Source organism: Arvicanthis niloticus, chromosome X, assembly GCF_011762505.2.
Source record: "Arvicanthis niloticus isolate mArvNil1 chromosome X, mArvNil1.pat.X, whole genome shotgun sequence".
Classification (NCBI taxonomy): Eukaryota; Metazoa; Chordata; class Mammalia; order Rodentia; family Muridae; genus Arvicanthis; species Arvicanthis niloticus.
The window spans coordinates 26,630,353-26,656,078 of NC_047679.1; the positions used below are offsets into that span (position 1 = coordinate 26,630,353).

The 25,726-nt window shown below is 39.1% G+C and overlaps 1 protein-coding gene across 1 annotated transcript in view; it reads left to right on the forward strand.

Annotated features, from left to right (window-relative positions):
* The window catches only part of Nhs (NHS actin remodeling regulator), a 329,212-nt gene that overhangs the window by 262,635 nt on the left and 40,851 nt on the right, over positions 1 to 25,726 (forward strand). Inside the window, 2 exon segments of the mRNA XM_034486366.2 lie at positions 19,061 to 19,213; positions 24,993 to 25,126. Coding sequence (XP_034342257.1) covers positions 19,061 to 19,213; positions 24,993 to 25,126 — 287 coding nt within the window.

Below are 25,726 nucleotides of genomic sequence, written 5' to 3' on the forward strand. Positions count from 1 at the left end.
AATAAATGAAATTTCCAAGTTATATTAGGTCCCAGATGCCTTCTTGCCAATATCCTTAGCTCTTTATGTAAACATTCTTGTGCTGATGCTTAATTCCCTGAAAAATTAACAGGAGAATCTCCCCAACAGTCTGTCTCATGTCTATATAAGATTAAATTGTCATTTTAAGTGCAATCCACTGGTAACAATATGAAACAGCCAGTTAGAGAGGTGGTGTATAGTTTGTGTGAGTGTTGAAATAATGATTCTCATTTCTTAACTGGGTTTACTACATTATATAGCTGCCATTACAATGCAAAAAAAACCATTTGAAATTCTATCAAAAATGCTTATTGCTTAGGTTGATCTGTTGTTAGAACAAGTAATATGACCCTATAAGTGTCTTGGACCATTGGTTGGTATTACCGACTCCTTTGATTTGGTTTGCAGGTTGGCATCTGTATATATCTTGTTGGTTTGTTTATCTATTTATTTATTTAGCATGTGTGTGCACATGCCACTACATACATGTGTAGGTCAGAGGGGAGCTTCTAGCTATTGGTTCTTTACTTCCTTCACTGGGGTCCTGAGGACTGAACTCAGGTAATCTATCTTGGTGGAGAGCATTTTTTTTTTTTTTTTTTTTTTTTTTTTTTTGCCTGTTGAGCCACATTACCTTTATTTCTAACATTTATTGCTAATAATACATGGGCCAGAGGCTACAAAAACAAATAAGCAAAAAAGTAATTGCTTCCTCTTCAGGGCTAATTGTAACCCATTCCTTTTCTAATTCTGGTATTTTCCCACATTTGGCCTGGCTTTAATGTCTCTGAGTCGGAGAAGCTCTGCAGAGAAAGTTGGAATCCAGAGTTAGAAGGTATTGAGACAGCACAGTGGATGTGGTTTGGGCAAGTTACTCTGAGAATTCTGGGCAAGCAGTTCAATATAGACCACATACACTCCCATGTTCCCATGTAGGTCCTCTTCAGGGATTCCAGGGTCTATGCATTGGCCCATAAGACAAGTCGAGTTCAGTATTTGACTGAATAGGTCAGCTTTCATTTGGTAGTGTAAGAGGCTGACTTGAACAAACCATGTTATAACAGAGTTACCCTGCCAGCAGACTCCTCAAGACAATACAGAGGTGGAGTTTGGAAAGCAAAAGTGAGTACTTTGCAGAATAGCAGCAGCAAGACAGAACCCAAGTTGATACTCTATAAATTCCCAGACTGGCTGGCTAATCTGTTACTGCCAATGTACAAAGGATCCTTTTCTCTTTGCATCCTTATCAACATTTATTGTCAGTTATTTTTTCATAACAGCTATTTGGACTAGGGTGGATGGAATCTCAATTTAGTTTTGGTTTGCATTTCCCTGATGGCTAAATAGGTTGGACATTTTTTTTTCATGTACTTATTGACTACAAGTATATCTTTACCTGAAAAGTGTCTGTTCAGTTAATTTGCCCATTTGTTGATTGAGCTATTTGTTCTTATTTTTTTTAATTTTTGAGTTCTCCATATACTCTTGGTATTCATCTCCTGTCAGATGAAAGGAAAGGAGTGCTTTTCTTCTATTCTGTAGGCTAACTCTACTAAGCCCTACTAGCTGTTTTCCTTTGTTGTGTAGAAAATTGTTAATTTGATGTTGTTATGATTTGAACATGAAATGTCCTTTAGAGACTCCTGATTGAAAGCTTGATCCCAGGCTGATGGCACTGTTTGAGGAGGTAGTGGGGACTTAAGGAGATGAGGCCTAGCTGGAGGAAGTGGGCCACTGAAAGCACATTCATGGGGATGGATTGTACCCTCATCACTGTCCATCTCTGCTCTGATTCCCAGCTGCCATGTGTTGAGCAATTCTTCTACCACACTGTCTATTGTCATGATGCTCTGACAAACCATACTGAGAGAAACAACAAAGTCTCTTCCCTATGGTCTGGGATAATGAACTAAAATAAATAGTTTCCCATTTAAGTTGTTTTTTTCCCAAGTGTTTATCAGAGTGAGAGTAAGTCAACCATAAATGCAATGTGATTTGTTTATTTATGTATATATTTTGAGACAAGGTTTCATATATCCAAAATTGGCTTTAAACTGGCTATGTGGCTGATGATGACTTTGAACTTCTGATCCTCCTGCCGCCATGCCACAAGTTCTGATTTATGCCATTCTGGGGATTGAACTTAGGACTTTTATTATATGCTAAAGCAGCACTCTATCAATTGAGCTACATTTGTTAGTTCATGCTATTACGTCTAAACTTACTAGAATTCTGTTCAGAAAGTTATTGCTTATGTCTATATGTTGAAAATGTCTTCCTAGGGCAATTTCTTTTCTTTTTTTTTTGTTCTTTTTTGTTTGTTTGTTTGTTTGTTTTCGAGACAGGGTTTCTCTGTGTAGTCCTGGCTGTCCTGGAACTCACTCTGTAGACCAGGCTGGCCTCGAACTCAGAAATCTGCCTGCCTCTGCCTCCCAAGTGCTGGGATTAAAGGCCTGTGCCACCACCACCCGGCCCTAGGGCAATTTCAAAGCTTAAGGTTTTACATTAATGTCTTTTGCACATTTTACGTTGATTTGGTACAGGGTGAGAGATGCAGATTTAGTTTCAGTCTTCTATTTGTTGAGATCCAGTTTCCCCAGCACCACTTTGTTAAGACGGTTGTCTTTTCTCAAGCAGATGTTTTTGAGACCTTTGTCAAGAGTCAGATGGTTATAGGTGCATAAGTTTCTCAGTCCTGTATTCTATTCTATCGGTGTATATTTCTGGTTTTTGTACAAATATGCTACTGTTTTGTTACTCTGAAGCTGTAGTGTAGCTAGAAATCAGTTATTTTTATCCATCTAGCATTGTTCTTTTGCTCAGGATTTCTTTGGTTATTCAGGCTCTTCTTTGCTTTCACGGGGATTCTAAGGTTCTTTCTAGTTCTATGTAAGATATCATTATGATGAAGACTGCTCAATCTGCCAATGATTGTAGTATTACTAGTAACAATATTAATTTTGTGCTTCATGAAAAGAGGAAATCTTTTCATCTTCTGATGTCTTTGGTTTCTTTCTTTAGTGTTTTAGAACTTTAACTGTAGAGATGTTTTACCTACTCGGGTAGGGCTATTTTCAGGTGTTTTACTATTTTGAAACTATTGTGAGTGGGAATAGTGTCTGATTTCATTTTTTAGTGAGTTCATTATTGGTATATTAAAATGTTGGGGGTTTTGTTTGTTTGTTTTGTTTTTTATTCCTGTTGTGTTGCTGAATTCATTTATTTTGTATAGAAGTCTGTGGTAGAAGGATGACTGATAGTGAGAGCCTAACGCAATGTGGGCTTTATTCATGTATTTACCAAGTGGTATTATCTCTCTCCTAAGCAGAATTGTAATCATTCCCTCTGTGCTTCATATAACTACTGGCCTATTCACAGTGGAATGGCCCCGGGACTCTTACCAACAGATTCTCCTTGCATTTCATATTAATTCAGGCCAAGAGATTGTCCGTATTCAAATATTTCTTTTTACCAGAAAATAGAAATTTCATATAGTTCAACCTAATGCCTTAGCATATTTTGATCTCTCCCAGCATCTGTCCTCCACTCTGCTAATCCTATCTATCCACCACCTTCTCCCCAAGCCACAATGGCATTTCATCCCTGTACTCCTGGAATCAGAAAGCATTTATCTTGAACCAGTATGGAACTCAGTGTCTCTTCAATGTGAACACTTGATCCTACCTTGAATAATCATCTAATTTGCCTAATCTGACTACCAGACTATGAACTCCTGGAGAGCTGCTGTCCTTTTCTTCTCAAAGCACTTCTGTAGTCCTTTTAATGTTATAATGGATAAAGTGTTTTCTTTCCTAGATCTGAGTATGGTAGATACTAGAGTCAGTTTTCTACTACAATTTATTTCTCTCCTCCCTTCATCTTGACCCATCTCCATAGCAAATTACCCAATAAAAGAAACATAATAGAAATATCTTGAACCTGAGAAGAAAATATAGGGCATCATTTATTTATTTTGAAAGACTGCTGAAGTTTGAAGTCTTCATCTGCTTACTCAAGAGCAATAAAGTTGAAACATGAATTTGCCAATATCTATCTCTTTTGACCCACTGAAGGGGCAATTTCACATCATTCAAACCAGACTCGTTATTTTGATTCATGCACAGTTACAAATGGGTGAAGTTGTCTGATCCCTGTGTGTGATCCACTCACTGAGGCTATGGTCATGAAGTTCCCATGGAGGCTTCTTGTAGCTTCTGATGATCCTGTGGCCTTTGGTAGATTCTGCAATAGTTTGTGGAGTTTTCATTAGAAGCTCTGGATTCAAAAAAGGCTGGTTCATTTCCCCTTTCCCTACAGGTGCCAACATATGTGTTTGATCTCTGGGATAAATGCCAAGACCTCCAGGCTTGAGTTTTCAAATTTCTGGAGATCAAAAGCTCTCCTCACCACCACAGAGGTTTCTCTGTACTGTTTCTCAACAAAGCCTGCCCAGCTCCTTTGAGGGCCAGTATTGGGAGTTCACAGGAGATGAGAAAGGAAGCACATGAGTTCTCGGTTTCCTAAATTGGCAGCAAGTAGAGGAGATGAGTATGAAGGGAAAGGGCTGGTAGTTTTTTCTCAAGTGAATTATGAATTAAAAATGTAGGAACTTTCAATGTATTTTTAGTTATTTATGAACCAGAGATACCTGAATGGGTAGTTGGAAGTCTCTCAGAATTTTCCCATTTGTGACCCAAAGAAATACAGAAGACCTTAGTGTTATTGTACTAAGCACCTTCAGCCATTTCCTGTGACTTTCAAACAGAATATCTTTTATTCTGTAATACTAGTAGAAAACACCCCAAAGACACATGGTGGAGGAAGAAATCTAAAACCAAATTCACTTCTCTTACTGCAGTCATTTTGCAGCTTTTGAAGTAAGTAATCATGGCATTGTCATTAGGAATCAAGATTTTCAGCATAAGAGAAAAAGAGATCAATTATAAAAATCAAGGAAGTTAAATTAAAACCTATAGTCTCACATTTCAATTGGAAGTGGCAGTTTAAATTTGACTTACTTTCACCTTCTGAAAATGTGTGTTTTCCAATTCTAAAGAAGCCTAGGATTGGAAATATTACAAAAGACAATACCCATGGAATGCAAAGGTGGTTCCATCTCAGAGAAGCCAGGTCTAAATGCAGGTCTTGGGCAACAAATGTATAAGATGTGTTGGGGACTCCTCTACTGCTATTCCAGCAGAGTTAGCAAGACACAGACTGATTCACAAAAGAACCCATCTTCTCTGACACTGGGTTAAACATGGATTCAGTAATTCCCATTTATCAGGCCATGACCGAACTATTACAAACATCTAAGCTCCTTTGAAAATCTATTATTTGGCCAGCACACTCATGTAGTCAACGTTTCTTTGTCCCCCCCCCCCAATGTCCCAAGTCTCTTCTACTTATAAAGATACTGCTTAGTAAGTAATAATTCTAATTAAGTGTAGTGAATGTGGTATGTGAGGCTTTTTGTATTTAAAGTTTTCAACCATCAATGATGATCTCTAAAATTTAAGAAACTAAGCTACATGTAGTAGAAGTGATTTATTAGAACATATAAATGAGAATCAGTTGTGTCCTTACTACCTTACTGCTTCACAACCTAGCTAAACTGTCCAAGAGGGCATCTGTCCAAGAGGACTGAAGACTTTCTATGTACCACATTGGAAAACAGGAGCCTTTTTATGTATACAGTATTTTCTAAACAGGAAGATGATTTTCATAATTTCCCCCCATTTCAGCACTATTTCATTCCAGTCTATCTTATTCCATTATTCTAACATTTTCAGCTCCTTAAAAGTATGGTTTACATCCAAATGGCCTCTCTTACAGTGATGGTGCCTTGTGAAAAACAAATTATTTCCACTAGTATTGTTGAGCCCAAAATGGTACATGTTGATAAGAATAAGAATCCTCACCTATTACAGTCTGTGGATATGATAGTTTAAACTGTTTTCTGTTTCTGATGTTTTAAAAGGGATACAGCTTCTATCTATCTATCTATCTATCTATCTATCTATCTATCTATCTATCTACCTACCTACCTATGCATACCTATTATCTATGTACCTACCTATGTATGTACCTACCTATCTTTCTTTCTCTCTATATGTGTACCTGCACATTTATCTAGTATATATGTGTGTATGTTTGTATGTATGTATGTATTCATGTATGTATATATCTGTATCTATGCATCTATCTAACTATCATCAATTTAATATGTAATTCTAAGATTCCAGTCTTCTCTCTACCCTGTGATTAGGGAGTTGAACCCTAGAGTAAACTATACTTTAAGAGCCTCTATTGCAGACTGTGGTTAAAGGAGAGCATTGCTCATGCTAAAGACAATAAAATTTCCAGTCCAGTGCAAGGCACATTCAACAATCAATGGAGAATCGGGTCCAGATAAAACTTTTTAAAAAAAGATGTTCATTGCAATATATTTTATGTAGTGGAACTAATCTCATGTTCAGTGCTGAGAACACAAATAAACTATGGTATATTCATATGGTAGAACACAATGTAGCTGTTGACATATATATATATATATATATATATATATATATATATATATATATGTGTGTGTGTGTGTGTGTGTGTGTGTATGTATACATATATATGTATATATATACATACTTACATATTACAAGGGATTATATATAAAGTATATATATATATATACATATATATACTTACATATTACAAGGGATATTTCTTACAAGGAGTATTGGAGGAAGCATATATATTATTATTCAATTATTAAAAGTATACATAGAAAACTACTTGGAAACATTGGTGAGATAGCGGTGGCCTTGAGTGATATGATTTTGAGTGATTTTCCTCATGGTTTGTTAATATTTTAAACTTCCCATAAAGTATGTATTTTAGTTACTGTGTTATCATTGTGAAGAGAAACCATGACCAAGGCAATTCTTATAAATAAAGAAACAAATAAACAGTTTCAGAAGGCTAGTCTGTTATCATCATGACAGTGAACATGGAGGCCAGCATGAAATTGGAGCAATAGCTGAGAGCTACATTTGATTCATAGGCAGAGAGAGTGAAGAGATAGAGAAAGAAAGGAGGAGGGTGAGGAGGAGGAGGACAGGAGATGACAGAGAGAGAGAGAGAGAGAGAGAGAGAGAGAGAGAGAGAGAGAGAGACTAACATGGGCTTTTGAAACCTCAAAGCTTACCTATAGTGACACACTTCCTCCAACAAGGCCACACCTACTTCAACAATATCCCACATCCTAATCTTTCTAATCCTTTGAAATGAGTGCCACTTCTTGATGTCTAAGTAGTCAAATATATGAGCCTATAGGGACTGGACTCATTCAAACCACCAACATATATGTTATTTTTTCTAGTGGAATGGGGTAGGGGCATTTTTAAATTTACACTTTATTGAGTGATTTTGTAAGAGAAACATATAACTTTAGCTATTTCCTTACTTTATAATAGCTAAATGATAAATCCTTGAAGCAAGAAAATGCAGATTCAGGGCATGAATATAAGACCACAAGTGGTCTGATGACAAGGACCCTATGCTAAACATCTGTTATGGTTTGGATCTAAAATGTCCCCCACAGGCTCCTGCTTTGAATGCTTGTTCCCCAGTAGACTTTGGAAGGCTATGGAACCTTTAAGAGGTAGTGTGTGTCTAGAGGAAGTAGTGAATTAGGGTCAGGTCTTTCAAGGTTATCACTCAGTCCCTAGTTCTAACAGTGCTCTGCTTCCACGTCTAGGATGATGTGAACAGCTTGTGTCACATGCTCCTGCTGCTGCACCTTCCCTATCATGTCAGACGTGAATCTCTCTGGAAATCTGAGCTAAAATAAATCTTTCCCCCCTAAAATCGCTGCTGCCGGCTATTTGGGCACAGGGGCAAAACAGTAACCAAAGCAACATCTCTGCGTTCCATGATTCTTGACCCAGAGGTTTGCAAAAGTAGTTGCTGGATATAAATGGGTGGGTATGAATGAATGCTTAGACTCCTCAGGGTACTAGACATGTCAGTTTTATATAGCAAATTTTCCTCTTTGGAATTCTAGATATACTACTACATGTAAGCCAGTTCTGTCTATAGAGTCTAAAACACCTTTAGGCCAACTAACCTCACCTCTTCATTTTTTTCCCTTCTGGGAAATTCCCCTCTCTACTCATTTTTTTTTTTCAAACCTCTTACTGTAATGTAGCCTGTCCCTTCTCTAGAATCCCATGGATGTGAATTCCTCCTTTGTATCTATCTAAATTTCTTCCACTGTGATTTTGTAGATGAATAAAACCCATATCTGGTACAAAACAGCATTTGTACCAGCTATTTGTGTCTATTTCATTTCACTGTGAAACACCACAGGGAGTCATTCACAAGCAACAACAGCAACCACACACAACTCCACTAAACATTTACTTGGGACAGTGTGTGACATTGCCAGGGATATTGAGAGATGTTGTTTAAGGTACATGAACATGGCTAGGTAGCTAAGGAAGTCTGAGGAAAATGGAAGGGAGAGAAACAATAATGATTGCTTAGAAGCCAAGAAGGCAGCCTGGGGTGAGAGGGTTATTTTTTGGTGACAAGTCTTACAGGATGGGTAGAGTCTATGTGGTAAAAGCATTGTACATCCACAAACAAATTAGGGTAACCAAACTAAGTCCATCTGCTACCCTAAGTAATCCTCTTCTGGGTTGTTTGTTATAAAAGCAGATTACAGAAAGAGCACAATACGGGAAATGAAAAGTGTTCAGATTGTTCACACCCTAAGCACCTGCATATAATCCAGATTCATACCTTCTAGGGAAGTTTGTATTTTTCTGATATGTTTTCCACCAATATCAACACTCTATTGTTGCATGTATACTCTAAGCTTTAACATAGCTCTTGTTTCTTGTAAGTGCACAGGGCTATCTCTGGTAGCCGTGGTCTCCTTATAGAGCTCTTGGCAAGGGTACCGTTGAGATTACCCTAGGATCTATAAGGCAACAGGATAGAAGTTTGTTTTCTTTGGCTGTTCATCACAGGGACTGCAGCCTAGGTTGAAATGCTTTTGGAATCCTAATATAAAGAGAGCTGATCTCATAGAAAAGTGGGGCAATAGAGCATTTTCTCTGAGAGACAACCAAAGAAAAGTGACAGGTTGCAAATAATGACCAAAAGTAGTGGACACAGAAGCCAGCCAGGAAAGTCCATGAGTCCAAGAACAGGCAGTTTGTACTTCATCATCATCGTAATCATCATCATCATCATCACCATCACCACCATCACCACCATCACCATCATCATCATCATCATCATCATTTTGCCTCTGTCAAAACTCAGGTCTGTGAATTTGGGTCATATCTTTTGCCTTTGGTTTCCTTATCAACATTTGATAGGAGTGACCTAAAGCATGATTTTTATAATGTATTGACTGTTGTCAGAGTAAGATGTGCTTTTAGTTCACAACCAAGCACATTTGTGCATGCATACCTAGCAGAAACACAAACAATAGCTCCAGAGAACAATACAGTATACTTGGGCAATTCTGTTCTACTCTATTCTATTTCATTGTTTTCAAAAATGCTAGTCTTGACCTGCTGAATGGGTTTTGCAATCCACTAATGGGTCATGCCCTGTAATTTGAAAAAAAAAAAAAAAAAAACCAGAACACTGTAATTTCCGAGGTCTTTCCAGAAGTAGAATCCAATGATTCTGTTCCATGCTTACAGGAAGCTTCTGAGAACAATAGCTGGTCTGTGACAGATGCTTCTATAGTGGAGGAAGTGTATGGTGTGGAATAAGGCAGGCAAGTAACCTGAAGTCATTATGAACCAGTCCTGAGGAGAAGAGAGTATTGTACCTCTCAGAGCAACTATGAAAGGATCTCCAAGTTATATCTAAGTGCTTCCCTAGTCAACAGACTTAAGAGATGGGGGTGTCAGACCTGTAAGAGAGGCACCAGGTTCCTTGGTTATGAGCAAACTTCTGTTTCTAGCATATGAGACTTGTTTTTGCCATCATCTTCATTTATAAGATGATAAATGAAGATTGTTTATTTATTCTCTACTAAGAATACAGAAGTTAGTTTTCTTTCATTTATTTTTGTGTGAATTTATGATGTGTATAGAAGCGTGTGTGTATGCACACATTCCTGTGTGTGAGTTTGTGTACTTTCATGCCATGTTGTGCATTTGGAGATCAGAGAACAACTTTTGGTGTGACTGTTCACCTTCTAACTTGTTTGAGACAATGTCTCTTTATTGTTCTTCACTGTGTATGCCGATCTTGATGGAACACTGAGATTCCAGTCCTATGCTACCACACCCAGCTTTACATGTGTTCTGCAGATTTGAACTCAGGTTCTTACACTCACATGGAAGGGCTTTTACATCTGAGACTTCTCAAGAAACTTAGACATCTCTATACTTTCTTCTTTTAACCTTAGACCTTAGACTTTTGGTCTTTGTCTGTTCCTATCATAGGAAAAGAAAGACATTTTTGATTCATCAGTGATAGGTCAATGCAACATCATTTTGTTAGAGCCTCAGAACCATGCTGTGAGTGTTCTATGATCCCATTTTTCTAGGTTATGGGACCAAGATCAAATAGTTCCATGATTTTTTTCTGGATCTCACTCGTGTGGTTAAGCCCCATTTTTATCACAGAGAAACCAAGTTCTTTCCACCAGCCTCCTCTGCCATCACCTTACTACAGAATTATTCAAGGTAGGTGGAAAGCAATGGCATCAAACACAGCAGGACTAAGCCCAGAGATGGAAACTCCTTAATCACTCAGATGGAAAGATAGGGATGTGGATATTAGGAATGTTCAATAACTTCCACAAAGCCATGTAGTTGCAGAACTACAACTGCAATGTAGAGCCCTAGTGGTCTTTCCAATAAATATCTGCATCAAAAATGAAACAAAACAAAACAAAACAGCAGTGACAGTAATGACTTGTTTTTTCCACCATGAAGCCTCTTTTGATATAGAAGTTGAGAAAAAAAAATGTTATGTTCTTTTAGCATTCTATTCTGTAGAAGTTGGGTTATTTTAAAGAGCCGGAACTTATTACGAAACCACTCGTCTTTCTGATGCTGAGACGCCTACATTAGATAATTTGTCCAGAGTTGGGAGCAGGTCTAAATGACTATGGATCTACAGGGGGCAAAATCCCAATAGGACAGTTTCAAGACATCCAACTCTGGTTGGCAGGCCCTTGGAGTTCTTGCTGTTCCCGTATGCTGCCCTCCTCTCTTCTCCAAGTTGTCAAGCAGAATGGACAAAGGGCTGGTTGCCAAAGAAAGAAAAGCAGGTGGGAATGAATGGTATGTCTTGGTGAACTCCCCACTCTGTCTTCCCAGCAGCTCTGAGGACTCTAGAGGCAGTTCCAGACTGAATACATTTCCATTTTGCTCACCAAGCTGTTGGCAGCTGTGGAATGGCTTCAGCAGAGCAGGGAAGTGGGAGCAATCTGGCTGTGTATCCGCAACACCAACTATTTCAGACGCTTCCTAATATACTAATGTGTGATACTCCTCACTGCTTTCTATCACAGGCTGTCAGAATAGATGGTTTGTGTAGGCATGACTTTCTGGCTGAAAAGTTATTATGTGATGGAGGTAGGGATAATCAGCAAAGGGGCAGGAAGGAAATTAACGAAGGTGTTTGTAGGTAAATGTTTCCTATAGACACTCTTAAGAATGTGTTCTTAGACTTTTCCCTCCATACCTTGAAGGGGTAAAAATTCCATTTCCAAGTAACTTGGCAAATTTTGATGATTTTTTTTTTACAATCACACACAGAATTCTAACTTTAATTTCAGCTGTCTTCTTCCCCCATTCTTCATTCAGTTTTGAAGAACCTGGCAGAGGAAGAGATAAACACTGGGATTAGCCTGTTATAGAGTAGAAAATCTTTCTAGGACAGGACTATTGTGGTAAATATTTAATATTAATGGGGTTTCTACCCCACCATGGATTATTTTGTTCTCAGATAAAAGACACCAAACTTTTATATTTATAATAAGCCTTAATCTAGAGTTTATTATAAGCCTTAAACTAGAGCTGGGCAGATACCTACCCTCTAAGCTATTAGTAGCTACTTTCCTATCAATAACCCTGAGATATGGTTTGCCATGTTCTACCTGGGATGCTCTTACTCTTAATGGCCAGCCCTCATGGCCAGTTCTCAAGATCCCTTACCCCTTAATATCTTTCCCTCTCTCTCCATTCTCTTCTCCCTCTTCCCCCTCATGGCCCTGCCTCAGACTCCAAGCCTGGGAACCAAAACTCTGCCTGTCTACCTCTCTTCTGCCCAACTATAGGCTGTAGGCATCTTTATTCAACCAATAGTTTTAAATTAAGGAGCAAGGTTACATAGCATCACTTGGTGTACATGAGGACCTCCATGTCCTGGGGGGGGGGTGTGGGCAACCAGACTCTGGGAGCCAGTATTTAGCATTACAATACATAGCAAAAGACCAAACCTCAACACAAGAGGTTAAATAAAGCATGAACCCTTTTTTTTGGATTTTATGCATATGAGTTTTTTGTCTAAATGTACCATCTGAGCACCATTTGCATATCTAGTTCCCATGAAGGTCAGAAAATGGTATCAGATTTCCCAACACTGAAGTTACAGATGACTGTAAGCCACCATGATTGAAGATGCTGGAAATCAAACCTGGTCCTCTGGAAGAACACTCAGGTGTTCTTAACTGCGGAGCCATCCCTCCAGCCCCAAGAATAAGTGTTTTATTCTCTGCTCATAGATTATAATTTAAGGTAGCAAAAACCTCATAAGGCCAGCCAGGAAAGCTGGATAATGGTAGTTGCAGAGAATTTGGGCAAGGTTAAGTGTACCTTCCATCTTTACTCCTTTCCAATAGTTTCTAAAAGCAAACCACCTAGGAAGAAGTCTAAGAGCTCCTTGTACCCCCTCATCTATTCTCACCTCCTCTGGTATTTGATAAAGGGTCTCATATGATAGTCTAGGCTCACCTGGAACTCATTATATAGGCAGGCTAATCTAAAACACAGAGTCAGGCCATTTCTGAGAACCCCAATGAATGACTACATCCATGCAATTGATACATCGCTATGAATCAAGATGTAGACAGTCTCATTATCTCTGGGATGTGAGAAGGAAATGAACTCAGATGAGTCTTTAAAGACTCCACTGCCCTAAAGACATGATGGTTTGTGTTTTTTTTTCTTTTAGCAGTTCAGTTTTCTGGTATCTGTTTGTAGTACTACTTGTCTTTCTGGATTGTATAAATCTCTCCCAAGTGTCTCTAATAGTCACTTTCTAGAACATGCCCTCAGTTCTTGGTTACACATAGTTCTGTGGAAGACATAGAAGGTGGACATATTGAATCCTTTGCTAGATACTTTTTATATGCAGCTAATTCACTCTCTCTCTCCCTATTCGAATCACCTTTAGCTTTAGCAAATTAATTTCTGTATTGGTTTGAGAAAAAGAAGCAGCTGTGAAGCCAGAGGGGGCCTCTGATCCCAGATATTCTACTTACATGGTATATGACTGGAAATGACCCTTTTCTGAGATTATCTATAAAATGGGCCAATGCTTCTGTCTGTGAGTTGACTGATAGGGCCATGGTATTTATGAAGAGAATTCACCTGACTTGGAGACTAGCATGGGCTTGGAGTTCCTCTTGAGACCTTACAGTCTTAGATAGGAGGAACATGCACACAAAAAACTTTTTCTTTCTGTTGTAAAGGTTAATAATGAAGCATCTAGCTCCAATTTTATTCCTTGCCCTCTTCTGCCCCATCCTTAGGGAGCAGCAACAGAGGGGAAACTATAACAAGACAAGGCAAGTGAGTGAATGATTTTGAGAAGGAAACACATTAATGGGGGATATATTAATTTTCTGTTAGTATGTTATTACATAAACTACCAAAAAACTTAGCAACTCAAAACATTGTTAATTAGACCTGTTGGTACAGGTATGGGAGGTTGGTCCAGGAAGATCACAAGTTTGAGGCCAACCTAGGCAACTTAGACTGACTCAAAATAAAAAATGAAAAGAGGACTGGTGATTCATCTCAGCAACAGAACATTTGTTTAGCAAGTGTAAAGCCCTAGGCTTGATGTCTAGTACCACACAAACAAAACCAACAACCTCTCCAATATCATCTTCCAATACTGTGAACCGATGTCCAGTACCACAGAAACAAAACCAACACTCCACCCCGATATTATCTTGTAATACTGTGAGTTGAGAGTATGAATCTGTGTCCTTTGTTAAGAGTCCCACTAGGCTAAAATCAAGGTGTTGCCTAGGGCTGTGCTGCCATCTGAGGCCCAGGTTTCTCTTTCAAACATATTAGTTTTGGGCAGAATCTAGCTTTTGAGTATATAGAACTGGAGTCCTCAGTATCTACAGGTTGCCCATTATCTCCCATCATCAGGCCTTCTCCACAATGAGGCATTTTGTATCTTCAAGTGTATAAGCAAATGTCTGTGTTGCTTCCAGTCTCTTAGAGACTTACATGATGAAACCATGACCCACCTAATGGAATACTTTCACTTGTGATGGACTCAAAAGTCAAATGCACAAAGGCCATAAAACTGATGTAGCATAAGGCACAAGTTCTTCCCATACTTAAGAAGACCCCATGAGTTATCTATTTAGAGTACAGATATCATGGAGGCCATCCTAGGATTCTAATGGACAGAGAAAGTCCTTAGTCCTATTAAAATAAGATTACTTCTCCTTTTTTATTTATATAAGAATATATATTATAGAGGTAACTAATCATTCATGATTCAGCCATGATGAAATTGCTAATAATGAAAAAAAATCAGACAGAGAGTATCTGAAGGTGTGGGACAGCTTTGCAATGGTAGTGGTATAGCAACATTATGAACAAATTAATCTAACTTTAGTCTAATTACCTAGCAAAAATATTTTGTATATAAGTGTGCATGTTCATATGTTTGCATGTACAGATGGGGGTGCATTTGGAGGTCAACGTCAGGTGTCTTCCCTATTATTCCCACCTTATTTAGGGGGACAGTTTCTCACTGAATCTGGAGTTCACTGATTGGGCTAGCAAAGTTTGGGGATCCCACTGTTACTGTTTCCCCAGTGCTGGGACTATGGGCATGCGATTTTTGGGTTAGGGATCTCAACTCAGATCCTCATGCTTGCTTTGAAAAATCTTTACCAACTGAGCTATCTTCCTCAGGCCCAGAAATTACCTTTTTGTTAGGAAAATGGGTTAACTTCCTTAATGTTTCATTAGTGCATCTTTCTGCCTTTAGTAGATGTACCATACTCCTAATACTCTGTAACTGAAGGACATAGTAGAGCAGTGATAGACATCATCATGGTAACAAATAGGTGAAATGGCCACCTGCTAATGTGTGGAATACATCCATTCTAATAAATAAAAAATAAAAACTTTTTTGATTAATTAACAAAACAAAAAAAAACCCAAAAAACAAAAGAAAAGAAGGAGGAGGAGGAGGAGGAGGAGGAGGAGGAGGAGGAGGAGGAGGAGGAGGAGGAGGAGGAGGAGAAGGAGGAGGAGGAGGAGGAGAAGGAGAGGAACAAGAGGAATAAGAAGAAAAAAGGGGAAGTGTGGCTCCTTGGCTGTAAAAGCATTCATTGTTTTACAGACTGTTGGCTCCTCCAAGGAACTAGGATGATGCCATCCATACTGGAATTCAGAAATTAGTCATTGCAGCTGGAATCTCTTCTTTAGTATCATGCAGTTTAGCGGTTGAAAACCTTAGGACTGGTTTGTCCATTGACCACAGTAGGAATGAATTTAGGGCATCAGCAAAAGAGGCTCACTCACTAAAATTAATAATACTTCCCTTTAATTAATGTGAAATTTGTATTTAACAATGAGGAAAACTGGCATTTTTTTGCATTTTATGTTATGTGATACTTTATGAAATTGAAGTTACCTCCTACAGAAAGGTGGGAACTATACTTTTGAGGGTATGGAGGACCTCTAGAATCTGAGGGTGTTAGGTCATTCTTAGGACTCTGCAGCAGGAAGTATACACCAGACAGCATTTTTCTTAATCTGTTGCTTTAGGGAAGAATCACATCAACATTTGCACATAAAACCACAAAACATGTGCCTCGCAATGATAGGGATTCCTGTGTGTGATTCTCAGTCTAACACTGTGCCCAACACTAATAGCTGTTGTGTAATGTTCATGGGTGAATAGATATTTCCATTATCAGCATTCTCCTCTTCTCCCATGTCACCCAATCCCTCTCCCTCCTACAAGATCCCAAGGCATCATCAGAAAACATTTTGCATTTCTCAAACTTTCCTAATTTAAAAAAAAAATGTTGGAGCACTCTTAACATATGCAGGTTAACAACACAGTATTTGGAAACCCTGGTTCAAAGGCTCAGTGAGCTTCAGCTTTTCAAGCACATCTGGTGAGGTTTTTCCTTATACCAAGACTAAGTAAGGTGAATAGCAGGAGCTCAGCTCCTCCTGGCCCAATGATTGAAAAGCCATAGATAGTTGACATTTTTGTTTGTTTTGTTTTGCTTTTCTTTGTTTGTTTATTGAGGGGCTGCCAAGGTCTAGTCAACAGTGAAGATGGTATGAGGGACATTAAGTTTTCTGGCCTACTTGGGGCCAACCCCAAGTTATGACTCCAACTTCCCTGAAGAGATAAGCCTGATGGAGGGGCACCCAAACACACACACACACACACACACACACACACACACACACACACACACACACACAAAGAGAGAGAGGAAGACAGAGACAGAGAGAAAGAGAGAGACAGAGAGAGCCACTTCCAGAATGGAGGGGCATCTACACCCCCCCACCACCACTCTTCAATAATTGCTTATTGAGACAAGCCTGATGGACACACACACACACACACACACACACACACACACACACACACAGACACACACACACACACACACACACACACATACTCTCTCTCTCTCTCTCTTACTTCCAGAATTGCCTATTGAGGTTTTGTTTCTTTTTTATTCCACAATCAGATTTTCTGTTCTTTTTCCTTCTTCCAGCTGTCACCAGCACATGAGTCACAGCCACCTTTGTTGAGTTTAGCAATGACCTCAGCCCTGTTGAGCAGGAGTTGACCTCTGTGTCCAGAGACAGGCTGATTTTCCAGGCAATCCCATCACTGCACAGGAGTATTTTCCCTGAGGGCAACTGAATGAGACTTCTGTCTTCAGAGCTCCGCCCACTGTCCACAGGAGAGGAGTGTCCTGATCTAGACTTGGCCCTCTCTTCTATATACCAGGCCTCCCACACATCTCTCAGGCCTGAAAAAATCAGCTTATTCCTCTGTGAATCCTGCTGTTTCTGTAATGATAAAGTCAAGGCTGTACGGTAGCCTGAGAAAGAAAATCACTCTTTTCTTTTCTGGTTCCATTGGTCCTCCTCCTCCCTCCAAAAGGGTGCTAACCCCTACTGAGTGAAATAGTCTTCCAGTCTAAATTCTTAAAGATTAAACATCCAGGAAGAATAAAGTGATAGAAGAGAGTCATCTCTGTAGTCAAAGGTGAGAACATATGCTAAACTATTTATGGTCATCCTAGAACTACAGTGTTAAGTATGTCAGTCACATATGGCTATTTTAATTAATAGTAAAAGTTAAAAATTTAGTTCACCGATCACTAACTAGTCACTTTTGAAGTGATTACTAGCCACTGTGGTCTCCCATCTCTTGAACCAAGGGCAAAGTGAATACTATATTATATAGTAGAGCTATAGGAAATTTTCTCATCATGGAACATTCGATTAGATAATTTAAAGACATGGGATATTCCTTTTGATTTTGTTCATGTTTCAATACATCATTTGATGTTTTTCTTTCTAATTTTTTATAGTGCTAAGGATCAAACCCAGAGTTTCACATGAGCTAGGCAAGTGTTCTGCCATTGAACTACATCCTTAGCCCTCTATTAGCAATTCTTGTAGTAATGAAAACTTTATTCTAGACTAGTAAGTACTATTAAATGCTGCTAAATGCTATTAAATACAGTATTTAAAATAACTGCAGTTCATGGTGAGGTAGGACAAAAGTTAACTATCAAAAGGCAGTATTTTTCCCCAGTTTTCATTCTTCTATTCCTTCCCGCAAAGTATTCACTTTCTTTTATTCATTTCCTCTAGACTGTCTTGTTCCAGGTTAGAATTCTCAAAGTGGAATAGTAGACCAGTCTTCTAATAGAAAATGTTCAGATTAGAACCAAGAGTGAAGCAGAGTGTCTCCAATCCTTGTGCTTGGAAACAAGCAAACAGATCAAGAAAAAAGGCTGAGACGGAAAAGAGCAGGATGCTCCTGGGCCAGAAGTCTGGCTCTGGATCATGGGTCTGAAGGGTGAAGCCATCTGTACCGGATCTCAGCCATCTTGAGGCTAATAAGCCATCAAATGCTCATGAGTTTCTCTGGGTCGCCATTTCTTAATCATAGTCCCCTAGTTCCTAGAACATTTTCCCACAGATAGGCATCCTCTACTCTTAAGGGATTTGTTCTGTCCTGGGCTATATTTGTAATGAATGTAATGAAGGTGACAATAGTAAATTAAATGCTATGTTTAGGAAAAAGATAATCTTCCTTGATTTCTCAGATGAGTTGTAAGAACCATGTCATCTACAAATTCCATCCCTTAATACACATTTAGTACACCTGTCATAGTTCATTTAATGTTTGTGATAACCTTTGGTGAAACCAGGCAAAAATGCCAAGGAATGACGTTGGGAGGTAAAGGGCAGGATCAGAAACCTGCAGCCAGAAGCCACAAGGGACAAGAAACATCATAAAGACCAACATTCATGTAGACAACAGGAACGATGTGAAAAAGCATCCCATCTCTTGGTCCAAGGGCATAGTTGTGTTATAAACTTCAAAGTTTTTCCAGCCTTGAGTTAGTTTAGCAGTCTGGATTTCACTCTACATTCCTTCCCAACTTCCTGTCCACCTCCCCTGCCCCAGCACCCACTAAATGCACAATCCAAGCTCCTGATGCACATTGCACTGTTTGCTCTTTGTCTTGTAGCTGTCTCCAACTTGGACATCGAGAGCAAGTTGAGTGTATACTACCGTGCACCATGGCACCAGCAGCGAAACATCTTCCTCCCAGCTACCAGGCCACCCTGTGTAGAGGAGTTGCACCGCCATGCCAGACAGAGTCTGCAAGCCCTGCGCAGAGGTAACTGATCCCAGGCTGGGGGATTTCTGGGAGAACATCAGAGGTTCTGCCATCTAGGTTTTTTTCTGTCCCATTAGTCCTATTACCTCCTTAGTTAAATCAAGTGCTTTGAAATGCTCCCATTTCTACCCTGAATGAAATCCATGCATAATGTCAGCTACACATATATATGGATTAAAATTACCATTATGGCCTTAATATGTTCACAAAGCGAATTTCCAAAAGGAAACGTATTAATAACACTTTATCTCAATGTTCAAGTGCCAATTCATAATTGTATTAGATGACATAATAAAAGCAGTTAGATGTCTGTACTTCTCAAAAATAAATTTGAATTAAGTAAAGACAGAAGCCATTCCAAACAAAAAGTATGGAGAAATGAAGAGCCCTGGAGGTAGGGACAAGAGAAGAGCCACAAAAATTGGTATAGTTGATAGTTATTTGATATGAGCAAAGTAATACTTTGTCTTATAATTAAAAAGGAATTAGGTTTGACTCAGAAATAGAGTCTATGATTCTTTGGGTAGGAGATTTTGATGGGGCATTTGAAATTCGTATGGGACCTGGAACCTTTTCATTGATCATTCAGTGCATTACAGGATAGCTGTCATGCCTGGCTTCTGCCCAATCATTCTAAAAATGTCTCTAAGGTGCTCAAGTGCTCTTCTGTTTCTATTGAGAATCTCTGAGCTGATCCAATGCCTTCATTCTACACAGAAGTGTAAGAAGGGCTGAAATGTGAGGAAACTTGCTCAGGATCATACAGGCTAGCTTCAGAGCCCGATCTTCTTACTCTCCAGCCAGAGCTCTTTCTACCTTGCCATCTACTGTGTCCCATCAAAATAGATACTTCTATTTGCTTTTCTGTCACAGTATTGAGAGCACCAAAGATAGGCATATGGCAGTCTAGGTAGATGATGAACATTTCTTACTTTCCAGTGCCTTAAAACCCATTAGAGTAAGAAGATTCAGAATGCTCGTGATCCTTTAAAGGCCTCCCCAAATCTATAATCAAGATGGTATGTCACATTTTCTGGCATTTAGATTTTTGTTATGGAAACATATGCTATCTACACATTCACTGTATTTTTTTCAATATCCCTCTACACTTATTTAAGGATTGATAGTTTACAAAAATACTACAATGCAAATAAAATATTTGAAAGCTATTACCAGGATAGAAAACCCTAAGTATTGTTTCTACCCACATTTATATGACTTCTGGCATTTCTCCTTTTAATGAAACAACTGACCTACAGCTGTCCCCAAATTATTTGTCTAAAAGTTTTTATTCATGTTGTTAGTGGTAAGATACTGTGACATTTATATTCATTTCAGCTTTATGGTTGGATAAAAAAAAATCCTTCAACAAATTTTTAGTAACATTAGCTCCTTCTGGAAATCTTCCTATTAAATTCCTAGGCACCTTTCCCATAATTTATGCATCCTCCCAACATGCCACATATAACCATCTGTCATAACTGACCAGTATGTCTGCCTTCCACTATTAATCCATGAGCAACTCATGGGTAAGGATGATGTCTTATTAATTTATTCAAAGCATATAGCACAAACCCAGCATATGGTACATCCTCAGTGGGTATGTGTGGAAGGGAATGCCATTCTGCAGAAAGCTGATTGAAAGCACAAGATGGGAACTGAGGAATTTTATCATTCTCACTAAGTGCCTTCTCAGATCCCATCATTAGAGAGCTTGAGTAACATTAGCCTTACAGACATCATTCTTTCTTATAATTTTATTATTATTAATCATCCCTCTCTGATTAGATTTTTACAGATTTAATCAGATAATAGTGAGCCCCTCATAAGCTGTCATATTTCACTGCTCCATCAGGTTTGGACTTAAGAGCAGAACTGAAGAACAGCAAGTGCCAATATCAATTTTCTCTGCAGTTCCTCCTTGGGCATAAGAGATGGATAGACAACCTTCTGGGCTTTAGATGGGAGACTATGGAGGCTCATTTTGCCCCACTCAGACTGGTTTGTTTTGTGGTTGGCTCAATAGCAAATATTGGGTGTAGTGGCTTTAATAGCACTGTAGAGAGTCATAAACAGGAATTATAGGCATCATAGAATTACAAACATGCAGTGGTGTAGAATTAAAATTAGTAAGCATGCATATATATATATATATATATATATATATATATATATATATATATACATATATATATCTTGACAGTAATGTAGCTGTGTATCCATCAGCATAATCCACGTCTGCCACCTGGTGGTTGGGACTAATACCAAACTTGCAGACAAGGGCTTGGCTTGGCTCCCCAAATGTGGCAGTGAGCTTCCTGTGGGGCTTCTTTATTTGGACAGCTGGAATCGCCTTGCTTTCATGAGGAGAGAGGGGATGATGAAACATGGGTAAGTAAAACTGGGTGGCTGCAGATTTGTGCTCGTTTGGGAACTGAGATTAAACTTTAAATTGACTGCCTTAATATCACCCCCTACCCTGAACAAACTGTGCTGAAGGTCAGGCATTATGCTAGATCATAGGATTGAAAGAGCAATCAAGTATGGTCTCTGCCTTTAAAAATACCTAGTGTAGTGAGGAGGATGAACAAGTAAGCAGTCAGGGTCAATCCAGTGCTATGGGGACTGAACAGAAATGTGCCTGTCATGTCACAGAGCCTCAGGGATGTGACATATAAATGAATTTCAAAGTTGTTTAAGAATACAATTATTGCTTTCCCTCTTTCTTAGCAATTTTTTTAATGCTAGTGCCAGTAATAACTTTAAGTTATGCCATCTTTTATGTTCACGAAACACATGGAGAGACTAATACATTGCTATAAAGAGAGAATTATATTTTATATTTTCTTTTCTTTCAAGTTTCTGGCTGGTGTCTACATTTCATTGGTCTAAAGGAATAAGGATGAAGATCTGACTGCAGTCGCAGGCCCTGGTGGACTGATAATGTCTCTAGCTCACCACTGGCAAGAGTCCTATTAGTGAGGGATTACTTTAGGCTGCCTACTCTTGGCCTGTGTAGAGCAGAAGATTTATTTAAGATAGGATGGGAGAGAAATGGTTGAAAGGAGAATTGAGCTGATATCCTCTGTCCCACTCCACTCTCCCTTCACTTCTTTCTACCCAATAGCACACATCTGCTCTGCCTAGTGAATTTAAGAATGTAAAAGCTTTTCTTTGGGCTATATGTTTAGAAAAAGCCCAAATGTTTGCTTGCAGAGAAAAACAAGGGTAACATTAGAGGTGGGGACTTGATCAAGAAGGGCATTTAGCTCAAAATTTATTGATAAGCATTTATTTCTAGGCAGTATAGCAAAGACCATCCATATGATGGGTTTTTTGAAGACCTTTCTCTGGTTGTGCATGGAAACCAAGTTTTTTGAAGAATCCCAAGCAAGGAAGGCAAGGAATATTGTCATGTTTTTTCTAACCTATATACTAAGCTTTGGTAGTAAAGAGAAAAAAAAAAACAGTCAACATACTGATGGAAATCAGAAAGCTAGAGAGAGCTCAATTCCTAGTTTAGACAGCAAAATACTGAATAAAACAAGCAGAGATGCGACCAGTACTAAGGAGACCAGCTCAAACCAGCAATAAGTTGTAGAGAAGCATGGAGCACTAATGGTACCAACGACACAACCCATCATAAATACAGAATAATAAATAAATAAATAAATAAATAAATAAATAAATAAATAGGACATGGGATGCAGTCTCACTTTCAAAAACCTAAACTGCAGTAAAGCATTGAGTTGTCCAATTCTTTAATAAGCATTTAGTGAAAGTCTATTTCACAGGTGCTTTAGGACCTCTGACCAAAAGATGAATGCAGCTGGGCGGTGGTAGCACACGCCTTTACTCCCAGCACTTGGGGGGCAGAGGCAGGCGGATTTCTGAGTTCAAGACCAGCCTGGTCTACAGAGTGAGTTCCAGGACAGCCAGGGCTACACAGAGAAATCCTGTCTCGAAAAACCAAAAAAAAAAAAAAAAAAAGATGAATGCAATTGTCTTGCTATTCAAGAAGCTAGGCAAGAATACTGGTTAAAACTTGCCTGGGTAATTTAGTGAGATCTTATCTGAAACTAACTCTCTCTCCCTCTCTCTCTGTCTCTCTGTCTCTCTCTGTCTCTCTGTCTCTCTCTCTCACTCTCTCTCTTACACACACATTTTCTCTCTCTCTCTCTCTCTCTCTCTCTCTCTCTCTCTCTCTCACACACACACACACACACACACACACACACACACACACATACACACACATACACACACACACACACACACACACACACACACACCTTCTCCAGGGTCCAATTATAGTTAAAAAATCTGACAATAGAGAGGTGATATTTTTATCAATACAGGGATACAAATGGGAAATGTAGGACCTTGGGAGAATGAGCATCTGATATCACCTGAGAGTCAACTCAGTTTTTTTCTGTGTCATAGCACAGGCAAAAACTTAGAAAGGAGGGTGTAAATTGTACATTATAAGTTATAGTGTTGTAATTATTCAAAGAATTAAATTGAAGCAAAATATAACCAAATACTGAAAGAAAAAAACCTCTTGCTCCAATGAGTGAATCTATTTGTCCGTTATAATGTCTGTAGGTTGAGCAATATCAAGGTAAGACACTGAGCTATGTCTGGACCACTGATCACTTCACAGTGAACTTCTCTCCTTAAATCTGTTTCTACATCTGCAGATGAGGAACAGAATTGATGCCCACTGTGTGAGATCATTGAGAAGGTGCAGTTGAGAGCTTCAGTAAACCATTTCTGGCACATGTCAATAAACACTGGGTATTATGACTAATATTGTACATGGTGTGAATGATACTAATGTTAAACAATGCAAAGCCAGAATGAAAAATAGGATCCAGCAATTTGTGCTTTGATCGTGATGAGGCCTCTGCAAACTTTAAGCTCTGGGGATGAGTGTAAGCTATAATTCAGAAGATAGCCTTTAGTGTGGGCAAGAGATATTCTGAGGTACACAGAAATGCTGGAAAACTAAATTGTGTTTTATGCATCTCTGTGATTATCTATCTATCTATCTATCTATCTATCTATCTTTGGGATGCTAAGGATCAAACTCAGAAACTTATCTCAGTGATTTTTTTTAATTAATTAATTTTTTTTACTTATTCAGTTTATATCCTGCTCACTGCCCCCTCCTGGTCACTGCCTCCCACAGTCCTTTCCCCATCCCCACCTCCCCTTCTCCTCTGAGGGTTGGGGACCCCCAGGGTATACTCCCCACCCTGGCACATCAAGTCTCTGCCAGGCTAGGCGCTTCCTCTCCCACTGAGGCCAGACAAAGCATCCCAGCTTAGAAGAACATATCCCACATACAGGCAACAGTGTCAAAATAATTTCTGACTCCACCTAGAACTCTCCTGGAGCTAGTGACGTCTAGGTCCAGAAAGCTGTGCTATGTCTACACATATTCTATATTCCAATCCTCATAGCAACAAGTCTTCCATCATTGTTATTCTCAACATTTCTTTTTTTAAACTTCTGCTATTTTGACATGATGTGTATTGAACTCATAAGTGAGCCCATCTTGTTCCAAGATTATAAGATGGGACCATGGAGATGGATGCATCTGCCTTTTTATTCACAGCAAGTTAAGAACCATTTTAAAAATTTGATATGGTATATAGATTAGCTAGATTAAGGAAAGCTTTTTTTTTAACAGCTCTTTGCTAACATTCTCAAGGGGGGGGGGAAACAATTGAAAATACCGTCTTTTTCATTATGTTTGTCTATTATGCACCCTCAGAACACCGGAGTCGAAGTGATCGCAGAGAGCAAAGAGCTGCTGCTCCCCTCCCCATAGCTGCTCCACCACTGCCAGCCTACCCCCCAGCTCACAGCCAGAGGAGGCGCGAGGCCAAGGACCGCCACTTCCTAACGGTAAGCATGGTGGCTGCTGGCTGATCTGTGTTTGCTCTTCCTGGGCATCAAGTTCCTTTCTGCTCAGTGAAGAAAACTAGGCTGGCTCAGAGGGCAGGTCATAGGCATGTAGGAACTTCTTTCACTCCTTTTTGGAGTATACACACACACACACACACACACACACACACACACACACACAGTACATAGAGTAAATGAACAATAGTTGAGGACTGTAAAATCAGATGACAATTACACTTTGAATCACAGCTCTGCATATGTGTTTAGGATTGAGTTATTTTTCTTTTCTCTCAGTTCTTGTCTTTGTAATTCAGAGATATTAATGATATTAACTCAGGGCCTTGAGGATGTACAGAGCTTAGCACAGGGACTGACAGACCCAGAGTAAGACACCCATAAAAAGTAACCACCATCACGGCTACCATTACTACTAGTGTGACTCCATGGGAGAAGCTGGAAAAGAACTTAAGCAATGCAAAATTTATCACTAGAATCAATCATAAGTTTTCCCATTTGAAAGAGGTTACTTTCCTAGAGCAACAACCTATTAATTCAGTGCCATCATCACTGTGGGTGGTTACAACCTAATTTGGGTGGATG